Source organism: Haliaeetus albicilla, chromosome 8 (assembly GCF_947461875.1).
Source record: "Haliaeetus albicilla chromosome 8, bHalAlb1.1, whole genome shotgun sequence".
In the NCBI taxonomy this organism is placed as follows: domain Eukaryota; kingdom Metazoa; phylum Chordata; class Aves; order Accipitriformes; family Accipitridae; genus Haliaeetus; species Haliaeetus albicilla.
Window position 1 is genome coordinate 19,662,854 of NC_091490.1, and position 24,643 is coordinate 19,687,496.

At 36.4% G+C, this 24,643-nt stretch overlaps 2 protein-coding genes across 8 annotated transcripts in view; one reads left to right on the forward strand and one right to left on the reverse strand.

Annotated features, from left to right (window-relative positions):
• FNBP1L (formin binding protein 1 like) overlaps positions 1 to 22,780 on the forward strand; it is a 61,446-nt gene extending 38,666 nt beyond the window's left edge. The window contains exons 3-16 of one of the 4 annotated variants that reach the window (XM_069789278.1): positions 292 to 345; positions 1,888 to 2,035; positions 2,437 to 2,499; positions 4,108 to 4,212; positions 4,753 to 4,881; positions 7,025 to 7,171; positions 8,922 to 9,125; positions 11,522 to 11,680; positions 14,866 to 14,880; positions 16,843 to 16,952; positions 17,585 to 17,717; positions 18,180 to 18,274; positions 18,788 to 18,936; positions 19,324 to 22,780. In XM_069789278.1, coding sequence (XP_069645379.1) covers positions 292 to 345; positions 1,888 to 2,035; positions 2,437 to 2,499; positions 4,108 to 4,212; positions 4,753 to 4,881; positions 7,025 to 7,171; positions 8,922 to 9,125; positions 11,522 to 11,680; positions 14,866 to 14,880; positions 16,843 to 16,952; positions 17,585 to 17,717; positions 18,180 to 18,274; positions 18,788 to 18,936; positions 19,324 to 19,502 — 1,690 coding nt within the window. In that variant the 3' untranslated portion in view covers positions 19,503 to 22,780. Of the gene's footprint in view, positions 1 to 291; positions 346 to 1,331; positions 1,602 to 1,887; positions 2,036 to 2,436; positions 2,500 to 4,107; positions 4,213 to 4,752; positions 4,882 to 7,024; positions 7,172 to 8,921; positions 9,126 to 11,521; positions 11,681 to 14,865; positions 14,881 to 16,842; positions 16,953 to 17,584; positions 17,718 to 18,179; positions 18,275 to 18,787; positions 18,937 to 19,323 lie in introns of those variants that run through there. The other 3 variants (XM_069789276.1, XM_069789277.1, XM_069789275.1) reach the window with 3 other exon arrangements.
• Positions 22,781 to 23,245: 465 nt separating this feature from the next.
• BCAR3 (BCAR3 adaptor protein, NSP family member) overlaps positions 23,246 to 24,643 on the reverse strand; it is a 113,423-nt gene continuing 112,025 nt past the window's right edge. For all 4 annotated transcript variants that reach the window (XM_069789268.1, XM_069789271.1, XM_069789267.1 and 1 more), the window contains 2 exons: positions 23,957 to 24,123; positions 23,246 to 23,480 (listed from right to left, as the gene is read on the reverse strand). In XM_069789268.1, coding sequence (XP_069645369.1) covers positions 23,454 to 23,480; positions 23,957 to 24,123 — 194 coding nt within the window. In that variant the 3' untranslated portion in view covers positions 23,246 to 23,453. The remainder of the gene's footprint in view (positions 23,481 to 23,956; positions 24,124 to 24,643) is intronic.

Genomic DNA, 24,643 nt, shown 5'->3' on the forward strand with positions numbered 1-24,643 from the left:
GTGTGTGAAAAGGATGCTAAATGAAGAACTCATTGTTTTATGTCTAGTCACTGTGCAACAGGGGTTTTAAAATACTTACATCGTTCTAGGTCAGTGACTTAAAACTTGGAATATGCCATAGATTTCTGCCTTGTGTTATCTAAAGGACCCTTATAAGATGACAGAGGGAATAGATTTGTTCCTTGAAGTCATTAAAAAGAAATAATTTGTTCGTGCAGTTTTCTATGTATATGTCTTCGCTTCTCAAAAGAGACTCTAAAATAGCATCTTTTTTTCATTCTTCCTTAATAGAAATCTGGTTAAGAAGTACTGTCCTAAACGTTCACCCAAAGATGAGGAACCCAGGTAAAAATGTGTATTTCAAGTTCTGTGTATAAGAAACAAGGACTATAGTATACTCTGTCCTTTTATGGATTTTTTTTTTCCTTTTTTTTAAGATGAAGTGATGTAATTGGCTAAGACAACAAAAGGAATTGTGCTTGGCTTCTTATAGTTCTGCTGTAATTCTTAAGCATGAAACCTGAGGTTACTTCTGTTAGTATTTTAAAGTAGTAAACATGGCAGGTTGTACTTGCTCTGTTCCAAATTAATCTTTAGCTAGCTGGACGTTTGAAAGCAGAAGTTTAGTATGCCATGTACAGTCTAGTAGGTTTGAGTTTTTGTTTGTTTTGTTTTGTTTTTTACAGAAAAGCAATTATATGTCCTTAGGCTGTGTTTTTTGCTTAGTTTAGAGTTTCTCAGTGCATTTGTGTGGTGATACAAATGCAGCTATACATTTGTATGCTGAGACTTGAATGTACACAAAACTGTCGTGTTTTTGGCAAGAAGAGCTCTTAAACTACTGTCTGACTTTGACTCCAGACGCAAAATAAATGAATGTCTAACTGTGGAGGAGCAATGTGTACTAAACAACTTTATGACTATTTATTAGAGAGGTGCTTGTTTTGCTGTCCATGTCCATAGCCATTTTTTAATTTATTTAGAAAAAACACAGTACTTGTCCTTTAGGGATAACTCTTATAAAGGCAAGAAAGCGGGCAAGTTTCAGGTTGCAGCCAGAGCACATTGTGCCAGAGTGCCTGAGAATTCACACTAGGATGTCCTCTAGCTCTTTTGACTATTTAAAGATCCTGGACCACAGGGAATGGGATTTCTAGTGCTAGGGTGGCATTTGAATTCCCCAGAGCCAAGCCTATGGAGATGGCAGTATTCCACAGTTAAAAGAGAGAAAGATGTATATTTTAATGTGGTGCCTGTTTGTTTTTTTTTTTTCTTTCTTCCCTTCCACACACACTTTCTACCCTTTGCCCCTCCTCTTCCCCCCTTTTTAGTGCCAGCCATAGTGGCACCTTACTTCCAGCCAAGAGGTGGGCAGGCAAACAGGCAGCTGTCTCCAGAGCTGATAGCAAACTTGTTCTGTAGATCATCCATCGGGATGCATATGAGTGGTATGATTGGCATGTTCCACCCTCAAGACTACCAAGCACATCATCTCTGCAGCAAGTTCAGCCTCCAAGCCTAGGGACGTATGTATCCGTTCCCAAGCTCAGGCCTCTCAGTTGGCAGCTTAGGAGATACCACTATACTACAGGGCTTTCCAGGTAGTATTCTTCTTCTTTCTTTTCCATCCACAAAAATCCATATTCTTATAAAATGTATTTGAAGAGACATTGCAACATATAGTACATGCTAGGCTTAACGTAGGCTTTCCCAGCTTGCATTTCTACTATAATTCAATGATCATTAAGATAAGGTTTATTGTAAAATATGTATGATTTTTGCTTTTAATTTAATCAGGAGTACAGACTGTACTAAAAGAAGTCCACTTAAAAAAAAACCGTCTCACTTTTTGTATATGTATGTTTGTGTGTGTGTGCTTTCTGTCAGGTTTACTTCGTGTATTGCCTTTTTTAACATCCTTAATGAGTTGAATGACTATGCAGGACAACGAGAAGTAGTTGCAGAAGAAATGGGACACAGAGTGTACGGAGAATTGATGAGATATTCTCATGATCTAAAAACCGAGAGAAAAATGGTAATTTCTGTATTTTGATTTGATAATAGAATATCAAAATGGATGTCTTTTAACAAATTGATTTATTTGTTTGCCAAATTTAATGAACTTGGCAATAAGTAGGTTCTGTAATACATTTACAAAACACATACTTAAAGTTATTCTGTATTTTTATGTACCGGTTTACTACACTTAGTAAACCTAAGAACTGAAATTTTGGGAGACGGTGCTTACTAGTAACTTTTTTGCCGGTGTTATTTTCACTTGGGGTACTGTTCTTATATGATAGTAATGTCTTCCAAAGAGTACTGGTAACTTGTGGGAGATAACTGCACATCATAGTGTGTCAACTAGAGCAGGGACTAATTAATGGTAATAGTACTAAAAAAAATGTAAATTAAACTTATTTGTGGTGGTTTTAGCATCTTCAGGAAGGGCGGAAGGCTCAACAGTATCTGGACATGTGCTGGAAACAGATGGATAATGTGAGTTTGTGTTTTGTTTTTTTTTTTCTGTCCAACTTAATAATATACAGTCTGTAAATGGAACTGTTGTCATCTGTCTTGCTTAGACTTTAATGTTAGCTATGTTTCTGAATGTCCAAATCAGACTTGGTAACATCTGAAGTACAGTTCAATGTATTTGGAGTTCCCTGTTAAAAAAAAAAATAAATCTGTAAACAGCTTTTGTGTGTGTGTTTGAGTGAAGCCTTGGCTTTTATCCAGCGTAAAGGAATATGTTTTTCACCCAGGTGTAGTTGTCGTTGTTTGCTTCTCCACAGGCTACTTTTTGTTTAGAGAGTAATTAATAATGACAAATTATATTTATATGAAGATGAAATCTTAAGTCATTGTATTTGACTTGAGTTTGAGGGCTTGTTATGTGAGGTCTATTCAAGAATACTGCTATAGACTATTATACTTTCAGGAGGCAGAATTACTTTTTAGCAGAGAAATGCAGGAAGTGAATGTCTCTAGAACAGATTATAAGCTCCTTTTTCTTGAGAGACATGGTTTTAAAGATGAGAAAATATAAAATTCAACCAAGTGTGTTCAAGATGCCTTCTGATATTCTGCTGGCTTTGTGTCTCAGAAATGTATTATATCTTTGATCCAGATTATTGTGAAGCAATACCAGAGAGGTGAATTTCTATTTTGTTGTTGTGGACCCAGATAAGCAATGTCTTGTTTCAGTGTCACGTCAAAGAGTTTAATTTGTGGTCAGAGGATCAGAGTAGAAGCAGATGTGGTAGTTTCAGATGCTGTCACCCTACACCAAGATAATTCCCAGAGTTCACCTCAAACAATCAGTTGTGTTGTGTGCACTGTATTTACTTGAGTGCAAAGTCAGTCTTTTAAATGCGTACAGCCTTTAAGGGATACATTAACCTCAATTGCCTGACTTTGCACTGAAGCAGGAGACCAGGGCTCACGCAGTCTCTGTTGCCAGTTTGTCTTTAGAGATACTAACTTCTTGAGCTGCAACAGTTTTTCCAACAGCAGTTGTCTTGAAACAGCTAGATATATTGAAGATCAAGTATGTGCAATACTGTTGTCTGTGCTGCTTACAGCTACGCCAGTTGATATGAATACTGATGATAATGGATGGATATGCTAAGATCTAGTGATGTAGATAAATCCTTCAGACTGCCTTCAAAATAATTTAGTTGAATTTATTCAGTTAAAATTGATCACTGAAGAAGGGAACTTGAAAACTTTACTCATGCAAGTTCAGGTTTAAGTTTTCTGCCCTCTAACTTTTATTTAGGTTCTTAAAGTCAGGCTAGAAAGTGGACTTGTCTGTTTATAATTAACTGTGGATCTTTGTAATAGGTTATTTTGTATTTTGATTATCTGATATTTTATAGCATAATTACGATTGTTTCCTTGCTGGTACTTCATGGAAATAAGTTTTAAATAGAAAAGTTGACATTTTTTGAGACTTGGTTTCTGTGAGAACAATGTCTTTATTTAAAGGTACATAGTGAATTTAAGATACTTAAATGGAAGCTTTGATATTTAGAATTCAAAATTACTGTACAAAACCAAAAGGGGATAGTGGCTGTTGAAGCAGTAAGTTTGTGGCTTTTGTAGAGCAAAAAGAAATTTGAGAGAGAATGCAGAGAGGCAGAGAAGGCACAGCAAAGCTATGAAAGACTGGACAATGACACTAATGCGACAAAGGCTGATGTTGAGAAGGTAAGAGTGGTGCCATTTCTTTCTTCACTCTATTATAAAAAGTATTTTATTCGCATGTTTATTGTCCCTACTGGAACAACATTCTTTGAGTGTACAAAATTGTGTATAAAATATGCTTGTTTATTATGTGCAAAATCAAAGTTACAGTAAAATATAAGACAGCACAGAGAGGGAGTATGCTTCATTAGTCTCGGTCATGCTGTTGAGATGACTATCTTCCTTAAACAGGCAGGCTTATTGGTATTTGGTATCTTGTGGTATATATGTTCAGTCACTTCTATGTTTTTTAGGATATGCATTTAAGCGACATGGCTTAAGGGAGCTAAAATGATCATTGCTCTCTGTATATAACAAATTAGGTCTGTAGACTGTCACTGTACATGAAGTCTCACATTCTTTTTATTTCAATTATAAATAAGGATGCCAGTTTTGATAACTTGTGTTTAGTGTTTTTGCATAGTTGGTAAAATAAATTAAAATAATGCTGTGTGTCGTTGAAAAGCACAAGACATGTTTGAACTGATAACACTTTCCTACTAGGCTAAGCAACAATTAAACCTGCGCACACATATGGCTGATGAAAACAAAAACGAGTATGCTGCACAACTACAGAACTTTAATGGGGAACAGCACAAACACTACTACATTGTCATTCCTCAGATTTATAAGGTAAAATAATTAACAGAGAAAGTATGTCTGATCTTCTTCGAAGGGAGAAGTAGATTTTAAAATTTAAAACTATTTTGGGGATTTTAGTGGATAATTTTATCAAGAAATTAGCATAATCTTGATACAACCTGCATTTTATCATGAGACTTACTGCTTACAGTAATTATGCTTAGACTTGTAATGAAAATATTCTGTTGCATTTTCTATGAAGATTTTATATTTTATAGAGTGTTTAAATATTGCTGAAGAGGTATGGCAAAATAAACATTTGAGGCATCTGGGTGAGAGCAAATATTTAAAACAATCATTCTAATAAGGTTTGATCACTAGTTTTTTTGATATTTGTGTGTGTGTGAGCGAATGCTTTGACTCTAGTAGATGAAGGAAAACATATAGCTAACGGTGACTATATAGTTTAATGTATCTCATGTATAGGTATAAAATGGGTGGATTGAAGGCAGAAATACTCCTTCCTTTCCCCCCTGCCCCCATTTGGTCATTGCTTCATCAATATTGCCTGCAATCCACAGAACTCTGTAAAATGGTAAAAAAAAAAAAAAAAAAAAGTTAAAGGTCAAATTACATCAATACTTTGCATCTAAAAAGGGGATTTCTCAAGGTGCTTCATGTAACTATTAAGATACTTTTTAAGATTCTTTCAAAAATAGAGACTTGGCAAAACTATTTTAAAGTAAAGTAGTTGGGGGGGGCCTCAGGTGAGGGAGAGTTCAGAAGTGTATTGGCGTATACGTTGAGCCATTTGGGAGAATACTGTGACTGTAGAAACTGATTCTGAGACATGGAGTCAAGAAATGGAAAGTGAAAATAGTGACTTTATTTGAAGCTGTACCAACTTAAGAGTGCTTGATACTTTCCAGAAGCACAAGGGAGTTCATATTTTTGAAAATTACTTACTAGAAGATCTAGGATTCACAGGAGAAAATTGCCTTGGCTTATTAAAGAATTTTCTAATATTTCAACTATTAAGCAGCACTACAGTAGATCTGATGTAGCATACTGATGGAGGAATTGCAGTCAACTCCCAGGAGAAACAGTTCGATCGTCTTTGTAGCTTGGACCAGAGTTTTGGTTTATTGCCTTTATTTCTCTAGGATTAAAATCTACTATCATTGTATGATGTTAATTAGGTTTTTTTGGAATCTCCAGTAAGAGCAGAAAGGCCTAGTCCTACTTTCTCTTGGGACTACATTTTTATTATTTCCTTGCAAGTATTTGGTAACATTCTGTGGGAAAACCTTGGGAGAGGGGTTTAGTAGCATGGCTAGGTTGTTGCTTTGTTTCAGAGAGGTGAAATTGGATGCTGTTTGAGACATCTGCCTTTGTTAGAGTAGATACAGGAAAGATCCAACTTCTTATCCTGTTTTTGATAACCTATTGATATAGGTACTATTGCTTTTTGTTTTCTTTTGGGTTTTTTTTGCCACTTCTAATTAGGTGAAAGGTCCAGGGCTATTATCTGAATAGTTATTTCTCTTTAATTTGTTCTTTTTGTTGTGCTCCAGTAGACTTTTATTACAAATCTTATATAATGGTATTCTTTTCTTCATTTTCTTGCACACTTCTAAAGGAACTGGTTTGTATTTCAAATCAGAGAGCATGTCTTAACAGCATATAACTTTAATATTTCTAATTCTTCCTAATTTTTTTAATCGTTGGTCTTTATTGGAAAGTGTAAAAATAAAAGCAAGATAGAGATATTTATCACCAGAGAGAAATTATTTGGAACTAGGAGAGAGTGAGGAGATGTATAAACAAGTAAATTTCTTTACTGTAGTTTTCATTTTTGCACGAAACAAGTATTTGAAACTAAATAGGTGGCTGTAGACACTGTCCATGTGCTTTAAAAAAGAATAATGAAAAGGAAGTCCAGTCCTTTACGTAATTTTTAAAAATCAGAAAGTATCAACTCTTCGTAATTAGTGTTCTGGGCATCTTAAGCCTATGTCTGAAAGGACTTGATTTTTTTTAACTTAATAATTAAGTTCTGTTTTGTTAAGCAAATAAAAATAGTGGGAAAGCACAGAAGTTCTGTAGTATACTGTGGTGACCACAGTAACTGCATACATCAGGATCGAGGGAAAAATCTGCAAATAAAAGCTTTATTTTATCTTTGTGCTTGCAGCAACTTCAAGAAATGGATGAAAGAAGGACTATCAAACTTAGTGAATGTTACAAAGGCTTTGCTGACTCTGAGCGCAAGGTTATTCCGATTATCTCCAAGTGTTTAGAAGGGATGATCCTTGCAGCAAAATCAGTTGATGAACATAGAGTAAGTAGAATTGGGTGACTTTTTAAATGTGCATGAGCAATTTAACTGATATGGAAGCTGCGGAGAGGGGACCCTGTACGTTTATCTTTCTGTTGTCAAATATTTGTCTGCTTGAAAAGTGTTGTGACTTCAGTTTTAGCCTAAATGGTCACTTCCACTTTCGGTGGCTGTTCTCCCCCTGTTTTATTGCTTTCTTGTGATCCAAAGATCTTTGACACTTTCTCACTGTATGTGATGTTGGACACATTGTTTTGGTTATCCTGAAATATCCTAGAATACCAACATGGTTGGTATTTTCTCCAGTAGGTAGCATGAAATCATATAAAGTGTGTTGAGTTAACAAAGTATCACTTTATGTCCTGTTTGATTGCAGCTATTGGCGCTTCTTTCTTATTACTTCTACTATGGGTTCTTCCCAATTTATATCTTACTGCATCTAGTTTCTTAGTGTTATCTTCATTTCAGTGCTAATGTTGAAGGATTAGAAAGTGGAGTAGTAGTTTGGCCCTAAAGCATGCCCTGTTTTATGTTTGGAGTATTTGCTGGATTCTGAATAGCAGGGTATGCTTTGATTTACATTCATTGTAAGACTGCTGAGAAAAAAGAACATACAGGTGGTATTCCTCAGGGCTCAGTGTTGGGCCCCATTCTGTTTAATATCTTTATCAATGATTTGGGTGAGGGGATTGAGTGCACCCTCAGCAAGTTTGCAGACGACACCAAGTTGAGAGGCAGGGTCGATCTGCTTGAGGGTAGGGAGGCTCTACAAAGAGATCTGGACAGGCTGGATCGATGGGCTGAGGCCAACTGTATGAAGTTCAACAAGGCCAAGTGCCGGGTCCTGCACTTGGGTCACAGCAACCCCATGCAGCGCTGCAGGCTTGGGGCAGAGTGGCTGGAAAGCTGCCCGGCAGAGAAAGACCTGGGGGTGCTGGTCGACAGCCGGCTGAATATGAGCCAGCAGTGTGCCCAGGTGGCCAAGAAGGCCAATGGCATCCTGGCCTGTATCAGAAATAGCGTGGCCAGCAGGAGCAGGGAGGTGATTGTTCCCCTGTACTCAGCACTGGTGAGGGTGCACCTCGAGTACTGTGTTCAGTTTTGGGCCCCTCACTACAGGAAAGACATTGAGTTGCTGGAGCGTGTCCAGAGGAGGGCAACCAAGCTGGTGAGGGGCCTGGAGCACAAGTCCTGTGAGGAGCGGCTGAGGGAGCTGGGGCTGTTTAGTCTGGAGAAGAGGAGGCTGAGGGGAGACCTTATCATTCTCTACAACTACCTGAAAGGAGGTTGTAGTAAGGTGGGTGCTGGCCTCTTCTGTCAGGTGGCTGGAGGTAGGATGAGAGGAAATGGCCTCAAGTTGCGGCAAGGGAGATTTAGGTTAGATATTAGGAAAAATTTCTTTACCAGGAGGGTTGTCAGACATTGGAATAGGCTGCCCAGGGAAGTGGTTGAGTCACCATCCCTGGAGGTATTCAAAAAGCGCATAGACAGGGTACTCCAGAACATGGTTTAGTGGGCATGGATGGTGGTTGGACTCAATGATCTTGAAGGTCTTTTCCAACCTAAATGATTCTATGATTCTATTATCTTAACTCGATCTATGCAAAAGCATGCACTTTGAGCTTGCTCTCACTTTCCTATCTGTGCATCTCTGCAATTAAAGGGAAAATTTATGTCTCCATGTATTTCTTTCTCTGGTTCTTCATGGGTTTGCTTGTTTTGCTTTTTAAACTCCTTAATGTACTATGTTTAGGACTCTCAGCTAGTGATAGACTGCTTCAAATCCGGTTTTGAACCTCCTGGAGATTTTCCATTTGAAGATTACAGTCAGAATATTTACAGAACTATCTCCGATGGAACCATCAGTACACCAAAGCAGGAAGGAATGAGAATTGACTCAAAAACTACAGTGGGCAAGGCTAAAGGAAAGCTGTGGCTATTTGGAAAGAAGCCAAAGGTAACAATTAAGAAATTACTATTTGGAAAATCAAAATGTGAAGATCTAGAGTGCATGGAAGCAGCAATTTATTTATTTTAAAATAACCTTCCCCCTTGCCTGCCACTGTCTTTTAAAATATGTGTAAGGAGATCTGAAGGTTTGAAAAGGGTTGGATACTTATCATATTAAAAATAGGGTCCTCACTGGGGGAAGTTTTTTCTAGTGATTTGTGCCTGGGAATGTTTTTCATAGTTATTTGATGAAAGTAGCTTCACATTTCTGTAACATTTCTAAGTTTCCGTAAAGACTTTCTGCAATTGCATAGAAAAGGTGTTATGAATGTAAAACTAAGGGGAGGAGGAGTATGCTTTGGAATTGGGTAGACTTCAGATCTCCTCTTTTATACTACAAAAACCAACTCCTTTCTAAATGTCACATTTTTTAGATGTTTATATATAGGCATGTTATATAGATTTTTTTTTATTATACCTGCTGCTAGTTTTGAAAACTTCTGAGGTTTGTCTGAAAACATTAACATTTATAATACCTCATTAATAAAACATACTGTTGAAGCTCCATATAGGCAAATGTCCCAGAAGAAATATTACTATGAAATAGGTAAAAATATTCCTATGCTCAAGAAAAAATTGAAAGCAGGGAAATTACTCCTTTCTTGTATTATTATATGAGTTTCAATTAACACTTTCTGTGCAAGATGCCTTCATGGATCAACAAAAAATATTATCAATACATGCATTAGCTATATAAATGAATAATGAAGCATATACATATTTAAATTTTATGCTAGGTCTTTATTTAGTATTGGAGCATATCAGTGAGTCATTTTAATGATTCCCACAAGTTTCTCTGAGGTTATTTTAATGCTCCAAGTCAGTTTCTGCCATTTATTATAGTAAACTATTCTTAGACCTTGTTAGTGATAGGATTTATTTTCCACTTGATAGTATTCCAGGAAAGCAGATATTTACAGAAAGAAAGGATATAGCTGATTCTTTATTCCCTCCTCAGTACATTATGTAACTGCAGCTGTGTGTTAAAATGAAAACTGATTGTTTACTTTTCATGCAGTATAATTAATGATTGATAATAGTTTAAATGCATTAATGTATTAGCATATTTATTGCATTTGGCTGCAGAGGTGGGTGAGATTCAGCCTGTTCTGAAATCAGATCGTGATTACTAGTTTGACAACAAGATGTCTTTCTGAGAATTGTGGAGAGGGAAGCTATGAAAATCTGCACTGCTTTTCAGTCTGGCCCTTGGCATTTACTGTAGTTGTAAGAAATTCCTTAGTATGATGGCAGCTGAAGAAAGGTGACAGGACTTGCCCTACTCACCCCCAGTTCGTTCACTTTGTATGTAGCATTCAGAGTGTCAGCCTTACTGTTTCCTGTATGGAATCACAGATACACATATGTGTATACATACTACACATGCATCTCTTCCTTAAGGACCTGGAGGAAATGGATAATTATGTCCCCCTTTTTCACCTGTTTTTGGGGAGGAGGGAGGGGCAGCTCTACAAAACAGCAGTGGGGAGCAAAATACTTATCAGGAGATACATATTTAATTCCAAATACTATTTACAGGTTTTAAAATATATTATTAAATTAGATAATAAAAAAATATGCTGATTTCTTGTAGCTGGGGTATTCATGGTGGCCTTTGTGCCTTCATTTAGCTGAAACTGTGGCTGGTCTTGACTTCCAGATATGCATTTACCTATTTTTGATGTTGTCAAAGACATAAAAGTCTTTTTGGAAAGGGAATCAGTTGTGCAGCAGAGGAAATAGTACAGAAAAATCGAACTGGGAAGAAGCAGCAGAGGTATGAGATGCAAAAAATGAGAAGCAATTTGAAAAAAGGGGAGGAAGAAAGTGGAGGAAGTTCTCATGATATTGATTTAAGAACGCCATGCAGCCATTGTGTCAGTCCAGCTTGACTACAGAGATTGAGTATACTTCTTGTTTTAGTCATTCTCCAGAGATGTACCTAATATTTCTATTTTAGCTTAGCTGGTAGGGTACATCAAAATATAGGAAGAAAGAGCGAGGACGAATGCACAAGCTTCCAGGATGGATGTAACTAAAGTTGGGACAAGCAGAACTTCCTGTTTCTTAAGAAAAGAGACAGGCAACTTTGGGATCTTGTGGAAGTGTTGAGTCTGAAGCCTTTTTGAATATTCCTTCATTCTCTGCACCAACCTGTGACTCTGAAGATTAGTTCATGACAGAAACCTTTTAAAACCAATACAGTTATAGTGTAAATGTGTCTGGAATGTTACAAGCTGTTTCTATGTTGGATGGAAATTTTATTTTTGTAAGACAGAATTTTCATTTTAAAATCACTTTGAACATTTGGCTTATTTATTGCTTTCTTTATTTCCACATTAGCCACAATCCCCACCCCTAACCCCTACTAGTTTATACACAACCAGTACTCCTAATGGGTCCCAGTATCCCATATTCTCCATTGAACCAGTGCATTATTGCATGAGTGACATAAAAACAGGGAAGCCCAGAATTCCTTCTTTCAGAAGCCTCAAAAGAGGGGTAAGTTTGATAACAAGTTGAAATGCATGATGGGCTGTGAACAGTGTGTTTGTGATGTGGCTTTTCTAATGCTCTTCACCCTCATTATAAGGCTAACTTTGTTTAAAGTAACACTTCAGCTATAAGGTCACTTTTAGGATACTTTGTTTCATATTATACAGAAGTTACCAACAGGTTAAAAATAAAATAAAATAGAAGTACTCTTTATCGCATTCCAAATATTTGTGTCTAAAAGAAAGGTGTTATAAAGAGGGTGCTCAGCATGTGTTTGATACCTTTCTTCATTGTTGTTCACATTCACAGATGTTTTCCTACCATCATGTAACATACTTTTGCAGTAATTTATCATTGGGTATATAGTCACCACAAAAAACATCTGACAGATCAGATGTCTTATTTGCTGACTTTTAATTGAAATAATAGTTGATTACAAGACGCTGAACTAAGAAGGAAGAAATTTCATTTCTTTCATACATCAAATGCTATAGCACATGATGCTTGCAGATTTTGAAATACTGATTTTTGAACCATTACAATTTCAGTGCATTTTCTGACTAATTGTTCTTGTTCGTCCAGGGTTCTTCTGGGTAAAATTATTGGGAAATTTACTACCAAATGCCACCTTCTGAGATTTATCAATTCAACTACTGATTTACAGTGGCATATTCTGCAAATAGAATTCGTTTGGAAGATGATAAAAGGGAAATGTTAAGTGGTTTCCTAGCAACATTTATAGTACTAGTGATAAATGTACTGGCACCGTCCTGTTGTGAAAGCATAAGCTGCCCAGTTTATGTATGTTTTATGATATTTATTGATCCAAATAATGAGATAATTGGATGCAATTGATTATATATAATTCATGATTTTCTGATATTTGAAAACAATATTGATTTGCCATCTCATGTGCATCAAGAATGGTTGACTACTGTTGACATAATGTGGAGATCAAAGTAGAACAATGTCACAGTGCAGTAAAGTTATGATTTAGAGGCTCCCTTGCTGTCATTCTGACATGCAATGAGTTACACTTGAAACTTATTTTCTTTATCTTTAAGTCATGTTATGGCACCTTATTTCAGGCCCCCAGATATCTTGGAAGTACCCTTTCTACCACCACCACCATTTAGAAAATTCTTGTGGTCCTCTAAGTATTCATGGAGGACAGTTTCTCCTTTCACCTTCGGGAGTCACTTACAGTTTGTTCTGGTCATGAAGATAATGTTCTGTCTTTAGTACTCAGTGAGGAACTAGCTGGATTAGATAGTTGTTGAGATGGCACAGGTCTTGATTACATCTCCTTTTTGTTGATCACTAAATGTATTGACTCCTGGCTCACAAATCAACACCTTGTAATATCATTAGTTCTAGAACCCCTTACTGAAGCAAAAGATTATCTAACAATTACAGAATGCTAATGGAAAATGAAAGCATATTTTTATTTAATTTTTTTATTCTTACAATTCATTGTTCATGTTGTAAAAGTGAATTAATTTAATACAGAATAGTATTCCGTAAAATTGGCAAGGATCACTAGTATCCCACAATATTAAAGAGTTAATCTCCGTAAACCTTCAGGATGAACATTTAATTTTTATATATTTTGAAATTCCTTGCAAGCATTTTAACAGACATCACATTATCATATATTGAGTGCCTTTTCAACTTAAATGTATACTGTAATTCTAATAGATTTTTTTTATCTCATTGATCAGTCTTATCTTTATAATGTATCTTGATTTAGGGCTTAATAGTTGCTAGCACATGATGCTGTTTTCCACAGTTTTGTCCCTGGAAAATGATGTCCAAGTGGTATTGACATGCAGAACTACCAAATGGTATTTAATTTGCTTCTGCTTCTACTGAGATTTATCCCTGAGTTGGCATATATCGGACAGTAAGTGTACTGGTTATGTTGTTTAATGTGCCCTGTACAAGATTTCACTCAAGACACTGGAGATCACAAAACCATACTGCCCTCATTCTGCGCTTCACGCATTAGGTTTTCTTATTGTGATGTATAGTGACAGCAGCAAACAGTAGCTGTAGAACAGGTTATTGGAAAAAAAGTCTTCAAGTCTAAGCAGGCGTAACTTGCTTTATTAGTACTGCTATTACATGCTGCTTATTATCCTTGGAAATCTTAACATTTCCAGATAGTGATAGTGCTTATGAGAGGTCTTTGCTCCATGCCACTTGATACATAAACAGATGCATCATCCACAGTGATATGTAAACCTTAGTTGTATTTTCTTGGAAGACTCTAAAGGGAAGAAGACGTTTATTCTATGGCCATTTTACATCTTTGGACTTTTTTGAGGCTTCTACCAAAGTATCATCATTTGTGAAGGTGCTTTACTTTCCTCATTGCTAGAAATTCTAATTTTGTGTGTGTGCCCCAATAAACAGCCTTAACAATTGCTGAAGGTCATAAATGATGTCAGAGGTATCTATCTTCTGAGTTCCTTGGTGTTTCTCTGGAAAGGGTTATCCAAAGTCATTGCAAGCATGGTAGATCTTCAAAATGTTGTGAATGTTAAACCCAAGACACAATACCTGACATCCCATGTTTCATTTGCTTACTCTAAGGATAAATTCTTTAAATGTCTTTATTTTTATCTGGACTAAAACATTTCTAGGATAGCAGCAATCACCCAAATGCTGTTTTCAGAAAGTAAAATTGCTAACTTCTAAACTTGAAAAAGATCTTTGTTTATTTTGGTTCTACTGTGGTAGCAAAGTAAATACATTGTAAAAATTAAGTTTGTAAAAGTGATGGTAGTGGATTTTTAGCTATAATGAACAAATGATTTGCATATGGCTGACCAGTCCTTCATCATCATCAAATTCTGCTATTTTGTGCAATGTTGGCTGTGTGTTTGTTTCTTCTTCTACAATAGAAGTTCTTTAGCAATTACTCAAAACACTAAAATTCAAAAGTAGTTTAATGAAGTTGTGTATTAGAATTTCATAAGTAAATCGGTAATTCTTAAAGCAGAAGTGCATTTCTGATTATTGTATTTTGCTTTTCTTGTGCTCATAGTAAAATGTATTTTTTAGAAATTAAAATTTTAATCCTTTGGTAATATTTTAAAGATACATTGTTAGGCATTAATCATTTTCATAACTGGTCGTTGCATGTGAATAATTTCCCGTTTCTTTCTGTTTTCAAATGAACTGTGCAGTGGTCGGTGAAGATGGTAAGCCCGTGTGCTGATCTGTCTGCTGTACTTCTGCTAAGATAGCATGAAAGTAATCTTTTGAAAGTGTTTTCATATCATAACTGCTTTAAGTCAGATGCTGAAATACATCCAGATTTTCAACTCATATACACAGTCTTCTTAATCATCCATGCTTAATGTAAGATAATTAGACTTGTGATCTGGCTGCAACTAAATCTGTGGGTTTGGAATTTTAGGGTTGACCAGTATTCACGAGTTGGTCATGATGGAAATACTGGGTGATTTCCCTTTGTCAGGAAAATTGTTAAAGCAGCATAAAATGGGTACATGAAAAGACTACAAAACTTGTGTAAAGGAGAAATACTGAATGCTGCAAAATTCACTCCTTTGAATTTAACCAAAAAATTACAGGGGAGAGGATCCTTTATGCTTAGGAATATTAGAAAGCTGTTACATGAAATAAAAACCACACCTTGGTGAATATTGTTGTTTTGTAGTGTAAATCAGTAAAAATTCACAAAAAGACTTCTGTTGTTCTGATTATTGCTGTAGGATACTCTGGTTTTAACTGACCTGTAAGGAAGAATGATACAGGGGATGTGATTGTCTTTTTGTTTCTCTGTAGTGTGTAAAAGCACCTGTGAGGATTTTAATTATTTTTTTGCCTCCAGAAAGAAAACACTTCTGCTTTATTTTGGAAACATATCTTGGTTTCCCTCTTTTTATGGTGTCTTGTATTCCCTTCTTAAAAAGCAATGAGATGATGATTTTACAAGTGCAAAAGAACCAAGAAGTTGAGGGGCAAGAAGATCCTAAGAAGGGGTTATTAGAAACTTGGCACCTGAGCCTAAGGCTGCTTGTGTCAAAATCTTGACAGTCTTGTTTCTTCTTGACAAAAGAAATGCTGTCCAGTTCGGTCTGCCTCCATGGAGGGTTACTGTAATGGCAAGTGGCTTTCTTGTGCTAAAGCGAACTTTCTTAGGCAACTAGGACATAAATAATGTAACTTAACTTTCTGTTATTAAGACATGTACCTTAACACTGTCAGTGTCTGTCACCCTGAGGGGAAGAGTTTTCACAACAAACTCATAAGATACATAAAAATCTCTTCCCATGCTTTTCACACCCAAGTCCTTCCATCCTGTTTATTATTTTGGCACAAGTTTGCAATCAAGCTTTTGCAGGTTTGGGCTCATAACAATAGGTGGTCCTAAGGTTTTGGGGTTAAAAAAAAAAAAATTTAAAAAAGCTTAGAAAGTAAGAGGCTTTTTCCCTCCCTGAAAAAATATTTTTTATGATGAAAAGGTAACTTGGAATATTTGAGCAAGTTTTGATTCAGACTAACAAATTTCAGTCAAAATTTTGATGTTATAAAGGCTTTTTCTGTGCTCTATGAACTAGTTTTCCTTGAGGTAAAATGCCTCAGAACTTTGTAAGTTTTAATATGTTTTCTAGCAAGATTGCTGAACTTCCAGAAGAAAACTATAATACTACTTAGGAATGAAGATCCAAAATACAGTATTTTTCTTTCAATAGCATACAAATCACCGTAGAACACAGGCTCCAGAGAAAGAATCAATCATATGTGTATAATTATTATTAACACATCTTAGATTTTTGTTCTGACTGAAATTACTCTGTAGTAATTAATTCTGTCCTTTCTAAATCTGCTTTAAGTGCAGTGGATGTAATAGGAGGTACATGGCTCAGCTTTTCAGAAAAATAGTTAAGTCTACAAATTTTGAATTACATCTATGAGCCAACGGTTACAGAAGGCAGAAAGAACATCCAATGAATGACTATGATCTGGCAGCAAGAACGTGCATTTATTCTGTTGCGGTCTTTTATAGAGCTGTGTGTCAAGTAGAGTTTTTAAGAAGGCCCATCCTGCTTCCAGTGAACACTGTCCGTGTGTGGGTATGTCAGTTCAGCTGTCCAGATACGTGCGTGTTACTTGTTTAATAGTATTTCTACTTGCAGGGCCCTGCACTAGAAGACTTCAGCCATCTCCCTCCAGAACAAAGACGCAAGAAACTGCAACAGAGAATCGATGAACTTAACAGAGAACTACAGAAGGAAACAGACCAAAAGTGAATGCATTTTTTGGAGTTTTTGTCATGGTTTTCTCTACATCTGTTTCTTTTGAAGTCCTCTACCTAAGTCAACAGTGCTCAGAAGCTAGGAGACAATATACTAGTCCAGGCTATTACAAAGCATTTTCTTCAGTTCATGGTTTATTGTATGTAGGTTCTGTTAGCATTGCTTCCTTCTGCTTTACTATAATACACATTTTGATCCTAATGTTGCAATAGGAAACATTAGATCTAAAAGCATGCGTTAAAAAAAAAAAAAAATTATCAGTGTGTAGGTCTGTTGAGCAAGAGAGCTGTAACTTAGTGCATTAAGAACAGAACGTTATTAATATATAGGAAATTATGTATAACAAACAATATGGGAAACAGTATTTAGACTGGATAGAGAAGAATCCACAGTTGGGAGTCCTTGTGTGCCTGTGCACAACACAAGGAAGGCAGGCAAAGTGCTAAGATGATAGAATGGGAAAAGGATTTAGGTGTGATGTGGGGAGCAGCAGTTCCTCATGTCTGCTTAGTATCTAATCATAGGTCAGGATCTCATACATGTAAACATTATTTTAGCTTCAATGAATCAGTACTGATGTATGTAATTTTTACAAATATTGTTGGGGTTTGTATGTTTTTAGAGATGCCCTCATCAAGATGAAGGATGTTTATGAAAAAAATCCCCAGATGGGTGATCCAGGCAGTTTGCAACCAAAATTAACTGAGACGATGAGCAACATGGACCGTCTTCGGATGGAAATACACAAGAATGAGGTTAGACTCTCAAACAATTCCTTAGAAAATGTAAATGACTGGTAAAATTGTAGTTTGCCTTATGGGTTATAAACAGAGCACCCAGAAAAACTATTAATCTTGATTTAAGAAAGCGTTCCTGATGCAATTTTTTGTGGGGTACCGTATTTTTAAGTACGTTCATCTAGTTAGAATAAGGATGTACGTTATTCAAATTGCAAGCTGTTTAGAAGAATTTCTTATTAATCACTTACTCTGAAATTCATATGTGATTAAAGATTATTTTTTTTCCTTAAGACTAGTATGGAAGGGATAGGTTCACGTTTCATGTAAAGTACTTAAAAGACTTGACATGTGAATGTAGTCTCTATGTGGCTGTGTACTGACAAGTAAACTGTATGCAGTAAAGTGCATTTGTTAAATGGTATTTGCTGGTTCAGAATCAAGTTTTCTTTGACACCAGTATGTCTTTTTTTCCCCAAGGCCTGGCTCTCTGAAGTTGAAGGTAAAGTAGCAGCCAGAAGCGACAGGCGGCACAGCAGTGATATCAACCACCTTGTAACACAGGGCAGAGAGAGGTCACTATTCTATCTCTACCGCTTCTACCGCTTTTATGTCTTACGCTAGAATCAGTAGATCTCTTTGATAGTTAACAGTAGGTGATGGTTGTTACTTATCCTCTGAAAGTTCATGTCCTTCTAAAGGAAAAGCTTACTGGTTCTGAATTCTACAGGTCACTTCATGTCATTATGGTAACATAAAAAAATAGTGAGTCTAATCGAAACACCCGCTCATTAACTAGCAGTGTGTTTTAAAGCTATCTTACTCCATTGCATAAGGCTTACCTGATTTCCATGTTCTGTAGAGACAGGTATGTCAAATTTATGTTTGGTTTTGTAGCAGAATTCAGTCCAAGCCTTGTTTAGATTGGTATTTTCAGAAAATCACCTCCAGCAGTAAATACAAAAACTGCTAACAGGCATTCCCAGAGCACTATCCATGGTCTGCCCTTTCTGTGATGCACGTATGTTCTGAGTTTTAGAGCTAAGAACTCTGTTCAGAGTCCTGACACTCCAATCACTGCATTATAGCCCTGAAGGGAGTTACACGGATGATGCAAATCAGGAAGTTCGAGGCCCACCGCAGCAACATGCACATCCGAATGAATTTGATGATGAGTTTGAAGATGATGATCCATTACCCGCTATAGGACATTGCAAGGCAATATATCCATTTGATGGTAAGGTTAACAACATGCACTATAATTCCTTGACTATAAGGCACGGATTATTTGTTATAGAGAAGACAAGTAAAATGATGTAAAGTAAATGAACTGTATGAGCAACCAGTTGCTTATAAGATCAGTAGAAATATTTTATAAATCACTTTAATTCACGAGCAGTACTTTTGTGCTGTTTTAAGATAAATAGTAACACAGCTATTGGCAAATATTCAGCTTCACAAATTGGACTAGGTTTTTGTCTGTAAGCCTGTGTGAACATATGTTCTCTTGCACAGATTTTTGGTTCTTCCTGTTTATATATAATCTGGAAACTATGCCCTGGGAGAATGGTGACTTCAAATTCTGTCTGAACACTGAGACTTCTTTGCCTCTTGTTTTTCCCAGGTCATAATGAAGGCACTCTAGCAATGAAAGAGGGGGAAATTTTGTACATTATTGAGGAGGACAAAGGAGATGGGTGGACAAGAGCTCGAAGACATAATGGAGAGGAAGGCTATGTGCCAACATCATATATAGATGTAACGCTAGAGAAAAACAGCAAAGGTGCAGTAACCTATATCTAACAGTAAACTGGCAGCTTTCAGTTGTGCATTCCCCAGGGAGAATAGTGGAAAAATAGTAAGTTGCACAGGTTGATGGAAAGCATTAGAGTTTCAGAAGTCGTTTGCAGTGTGAGTTTGCTATAATTTTTTTCAGAGATGACCACATTAAATTATGCATCTTACATGGGTCTGTAATTTTGACCAATGTCTTCTGCTTTAACTGGTCATAGTGTTCCTGCTTTACAAAGCACTAAATCCACTTCAGCTATTAAACTGAAAAAGACCAGGCTTCCTGCTTGTTCTACACAATACTTTGTTTTTATAGAGAACTGAAAAATTACGTAGGTTTTAAAGATCTCTAAGATTTACTGTTCCCAGTTTTTATGACTTAAACTATATGCTTAAACAGAGGGTTTCTTCCTCTAATAGCTAACTGAACTCACTTACTAAAAATTATTAATTTCCTTCCTTAGCAAATGCTTGGCAGGTTTCACTTCTTAAACAGGAAAATGTTTTCTGATTCTGAAAGCTCAACAAAAATACTCAGGAAAAAACATTACAATTAGGAAGGACAGAAAGTCCACTGACCTGCCTCTCTCCTTCCTTTTCAGTACTTGTAATGTAGAATATTGTGTATTGGACACAACATCATTGTTTTAACTCTAGATACCTTGAACAACAACAAAAAAAAGAGACCACATGTAATGCTTGATGTCTCACTGAAACCTCTCTCCGCTCCTGAAAAGGGAATGATTTTATATTCTTAATCTGCGCCTGTAAGCTAAGTCTTTGAATTGCATGATGTTCAGTGTGAAATCAAGGTCTTAAATGTGCAGTAATTCCCCTCGCTGTTAAATCACCGAGGATTGGAAACTGCATTGCACTACTTGATTACTAGGTAGGGGAGGGGGGGAAAGCTAATCTAAAAGCTGTGGCTCGTATTTCTAATGAGACTTTGTGGAATTAAGTATAAGGCTAATGCATAGCCACTGAGAATGGCCTGTTAGAACTGAGCACGCTTCTCTGTCTTCTAAAGGCCTTCAGTAACTTTGTTCTTTTCTTTTTCCTCTTGGACTGCAGGTTCCTGAAGCGGGTTTCTGAGAAAATGGGCGAGATCTTGAAGGAGGTTACATGCAGCTGCTGGGGTGGGGGGGGTACTAGACTGGGAGGCCCAAGGGGAAAAGCTAGTTGCATGAATGCATGCAGACATACATTTAGTCACTAACATCTTAGCATCTCCATACATAGGTAAGGATGTATTACAAATTCTTCAATTTGTGCAGGAAAATAGAGTTCCATTACCAGAGTAAAAAGGCTACTGCTCCTACAGTTGCTTTATTTTCATTGTCCTAGGTTGTCCCAGATGCACAAACTATATTTTAGCTTGTGCTATGTTTTGGTTATCTCAGTTATGCTCTTTTCCAACTCATTTTAATTGGCAGTCATTTAGAACCAAATGCCAGTTACCAGTCTGCCTGTGCCACCTCCGTGCTCGCCGTTAACCTCCTCCTGCATGCCTAGGACAGTCAGGCATGTCTGCATAACACCTTGCTGTCATTGCTTGTCTTATTTTGTAACAAATCATTTTCTTTAAATATCTTCAGCCCTAGAGTTTCATCCCAGTATCCATGTATGCTGCTATAACTATACCACTGCAACCATCATTACATTCCAGTTTTTGGCATAACTGATAAGAGACCGTAATGTATTTGTGTTGATTTGGGGGAAATAATAATACATCTTGGCTCTAGCCTACAATGCAACCGAGAGAAACTCCTAGAACTGTGGTCCACTTTCAGCACTTCAGTAACCCGTTGTGAGCACTGAAAACCTGGAACACCACCAGAGAGATTCACCACTGCAAGCTAATGACTGTTTTCAGAAGTCAACCACTTGCCATTCAAATGCTGCCTTAAACTAGAGTGCCTAAATCTGTTGTTTGCCAACACTACCACTTACAGTATCCCACAAAGGGCTTTGTGTCTCAGCTCTTTTCACAGTGCTGCAGCTGCTGAGGTAGCCACGGTAGGTGTTTTCTAGAGCTCTACTTTACTGGATACATGGTGCATCATGAATTTTATACATTGAAACGCATATCTCCTCATTTAACTTTAATATTTTTTTAAAATATTTTTATGGAAACTGTCTTTTAGTTTTCACTATGAAGTTTCAATTTTAATTACTGCAGTGCTAGTCCATTTCCAGGTGATGCTTCATTGTACGGACCAGTTGAAATTTGTGTGATACTTCGTAATGATCTATGTGCACTTTTACTTGTAAACAATTGAAATTTGGATATGTTTATACGTGTAAATATAGTTGTCTGCAGTGCCCCTATAGCTTATGTTGTCTTGCCTCCCATTTGTGGTTCTATTAATAAATACATAATATCTGATTTATTAGGGTGATAAGAATTAGACTAGAGATGTGGGGGGGAGGGATACTTGTATCAAAGCAACCTTGTCAACCCAGCCACCTGCTGTTTTGGGAAATGAAATAATAATCAAAACATCCTTTTTTTCTGGGGTCTGAAGCAATATTTGGATGCAGCAGTGCTGGATTCTTTTTAATTTCAGTGTTATTAGGAACTGTACTACCAGTAAAACTGAATTTGAGTGACTTGTGTAGAGGTTTATTCCTTTTGTTATGTACACCACTATTACACAGCTTGACCTAGTGTATTATGGGGGCTATTAAACTCTAAAGTTTAGATTTTTGGAGCTTGTATACAGGGTTATTTATATAATAATGTGACATTACTCAATACTGACAAAACTACTTAGGTAGTTTTTTGGGTTTGGGGGTTTGTTGGTATTTTGGGGTTTTTTGTTTTCTTATTTTTTTAATTTAGTGCTTTTTTATTTTAAAGTTAGAGAAAAGGAGGAAATGTGATCTGTGTATTTCTGCTAAAGGGCCTGTGGTTTGCCTGGCTAACAGCCTTGCAGGTCAGTAATAACACTTCCTGGTAAAGGACTAAATGTTCTTTTCATGCTACTGTTTGTTTTTCTAAAACCAGGATTTGCTTCCTTTGGAGGCAGGTTGCTTTCATGAGGGATAGTGCAACTTGTATGAGGGTTATTAAACATAGGAAAAAAACATTTGTACTTGCACAGCTAGTTATAAATCATTCTAAAATTCTGAACGTGAGTTGTCTTAAAGAATCTTACATTTTCCAGTAATTTTTAATCCTTTTCTGTGCACACGTTGATTTCCTAAATGTTAAATGCTTTGTTTAAAAATAGTGTTCTCTGTTGAGAATATTTTCATGGAATAAAAAAATCTTTTCATGGTCTAAGTAATTAGCTTCCCTGTTTGTTTTCTGTAGGAGGGACAGGGAGACTTTCAGCATGAGGTCTGTAACCTCTTGTTATGGTGGTAGAACCTCTGCTGTGATTGTAGATGGGGGAACAGATGACGCCATTTTGGTGTTGGTTGTGTTGTTAGCCTACTTGGATACTTTCAAATGCTGTAACATCTCACTCCAGAGATAGGCTTAGAGACAACAAGCACATGCAGCTCTAACCATAGTTCTTGCTTAAATATTTATACAACTTCTGAGGATAATGCTTATACACCAATTCTATTTGTGACAAAGTGGAATGTGCTGCTAAAGCACTCTTTATATAAACACAGTGTATGCTGATTTCCTATGAAAAGTGCTAACAGCTTATGCTTTGCCTTCATCCAAGGAAAAAAAAAATACTACTTACCCAAGTGATTCACCTCAGTAAATGAAGCAAGTTTAATATATACATACACCCACATTTACTCATATCTGAAAGCATTTTAATTATCTGGATTGTTTGTTCTTGCAATCTCATTATTCATTCCTGGCAGCGTAGCTGTTGTGCAGGCTCCAGCAAAAGCCAAAAAGTACTACAGATGCTGTCTTAAAAAGTAAGATGTCCCAACACATACACAATTAATTTTCTACTTTCAAAGGTACAGTGATACTTGAGCCTTCTGTTGTGGTCACAGATAAAGGATCATTTCTGCAACCTGCAAATATGCAAATTATTTTGCATAAAGATACACTTTAATTCACAATTCTATGTACAGTGTTTTATATTCATTAAAGGAATATTACACAACAGATTTTCTGCAAAGTCACATACTTATCTATCATTTTATTTACACTATTTGCTTCATTTTAATATTAAGATGCCAATGCCCTTACTCTGAGGCATTATCAAAACATTGCAACTCTGGGGAAATACAGAAAGCTGTAAGACTATCTTACAGGGATAACCTAACTGTTTAAAAGGATCATTAAATGACTTGGTGACACAGTAAATAAATAATTTGTTTAGAAATCAGTAGTTTTAAAACAAGTGTGCATTGTGCAGTTAAATTCTAAACATGTTGTAAAATGCAAGAAGTTTGTGCAGTATCAAATCACCAAAAGAAAACTAAGGTTATTTCAAGTATATCATTTAAATAGTGGTTACAGAGTCTTATACACTTAATTGTTCCACCTGCTTCACTGGAGGAGGTTCCAGTTTTCGGGAAAGTGCAGTTAAAATCTGGCTGAATTTCTCGTATCTTTCATTTTGATTAACTTGTGCTCCTTTGCTGCCCCAGAGCAATCTCATTTGAAATTCTGTCTTGAAGATTTCACTCATCTCTTCATCAGGCTGGAAACCTAGTAAGTAAAAAGAATCCCACAATATCGCCATCAGGCAAGTTTTTTATTCAGAAGAAATGGCCTTTAAACTGTATTCCCTCCTAATAAGATAAGCTTTAGTGTGCTGGTTCCTTTTGCACAATGATTTTAACAAGCTAGTAAAACAGTGAAAATCCTTTCCATCTGTTACATTCCAGTAGCACACAAATGGCTCTAGGGACACGCTATCCTTTTTGCTCAATTCTAATGGTCTAGAATTGTCATTATAGCCTAATCTCAAATATAATTACTGATGTATACATGCTGCCTGCAGAAATACTTAAATTTCTCTCCCCTCAACTTTTTTTACTGCAAGTTTAAAACACTAAGTCACATTATAATATGTTGCTGCTTTCTGGCTGTGAGCAGTCAAGTGTTGCATCTTGCACTGCTGTAAAGAATCCTATTACGACAGATGGTGTTTTATTCACAAAAATCAGAGTAGGAATTTCAAATTGTACAGAAGACAGGAAGTTATCCTTGGTCCTTACTGTACTTC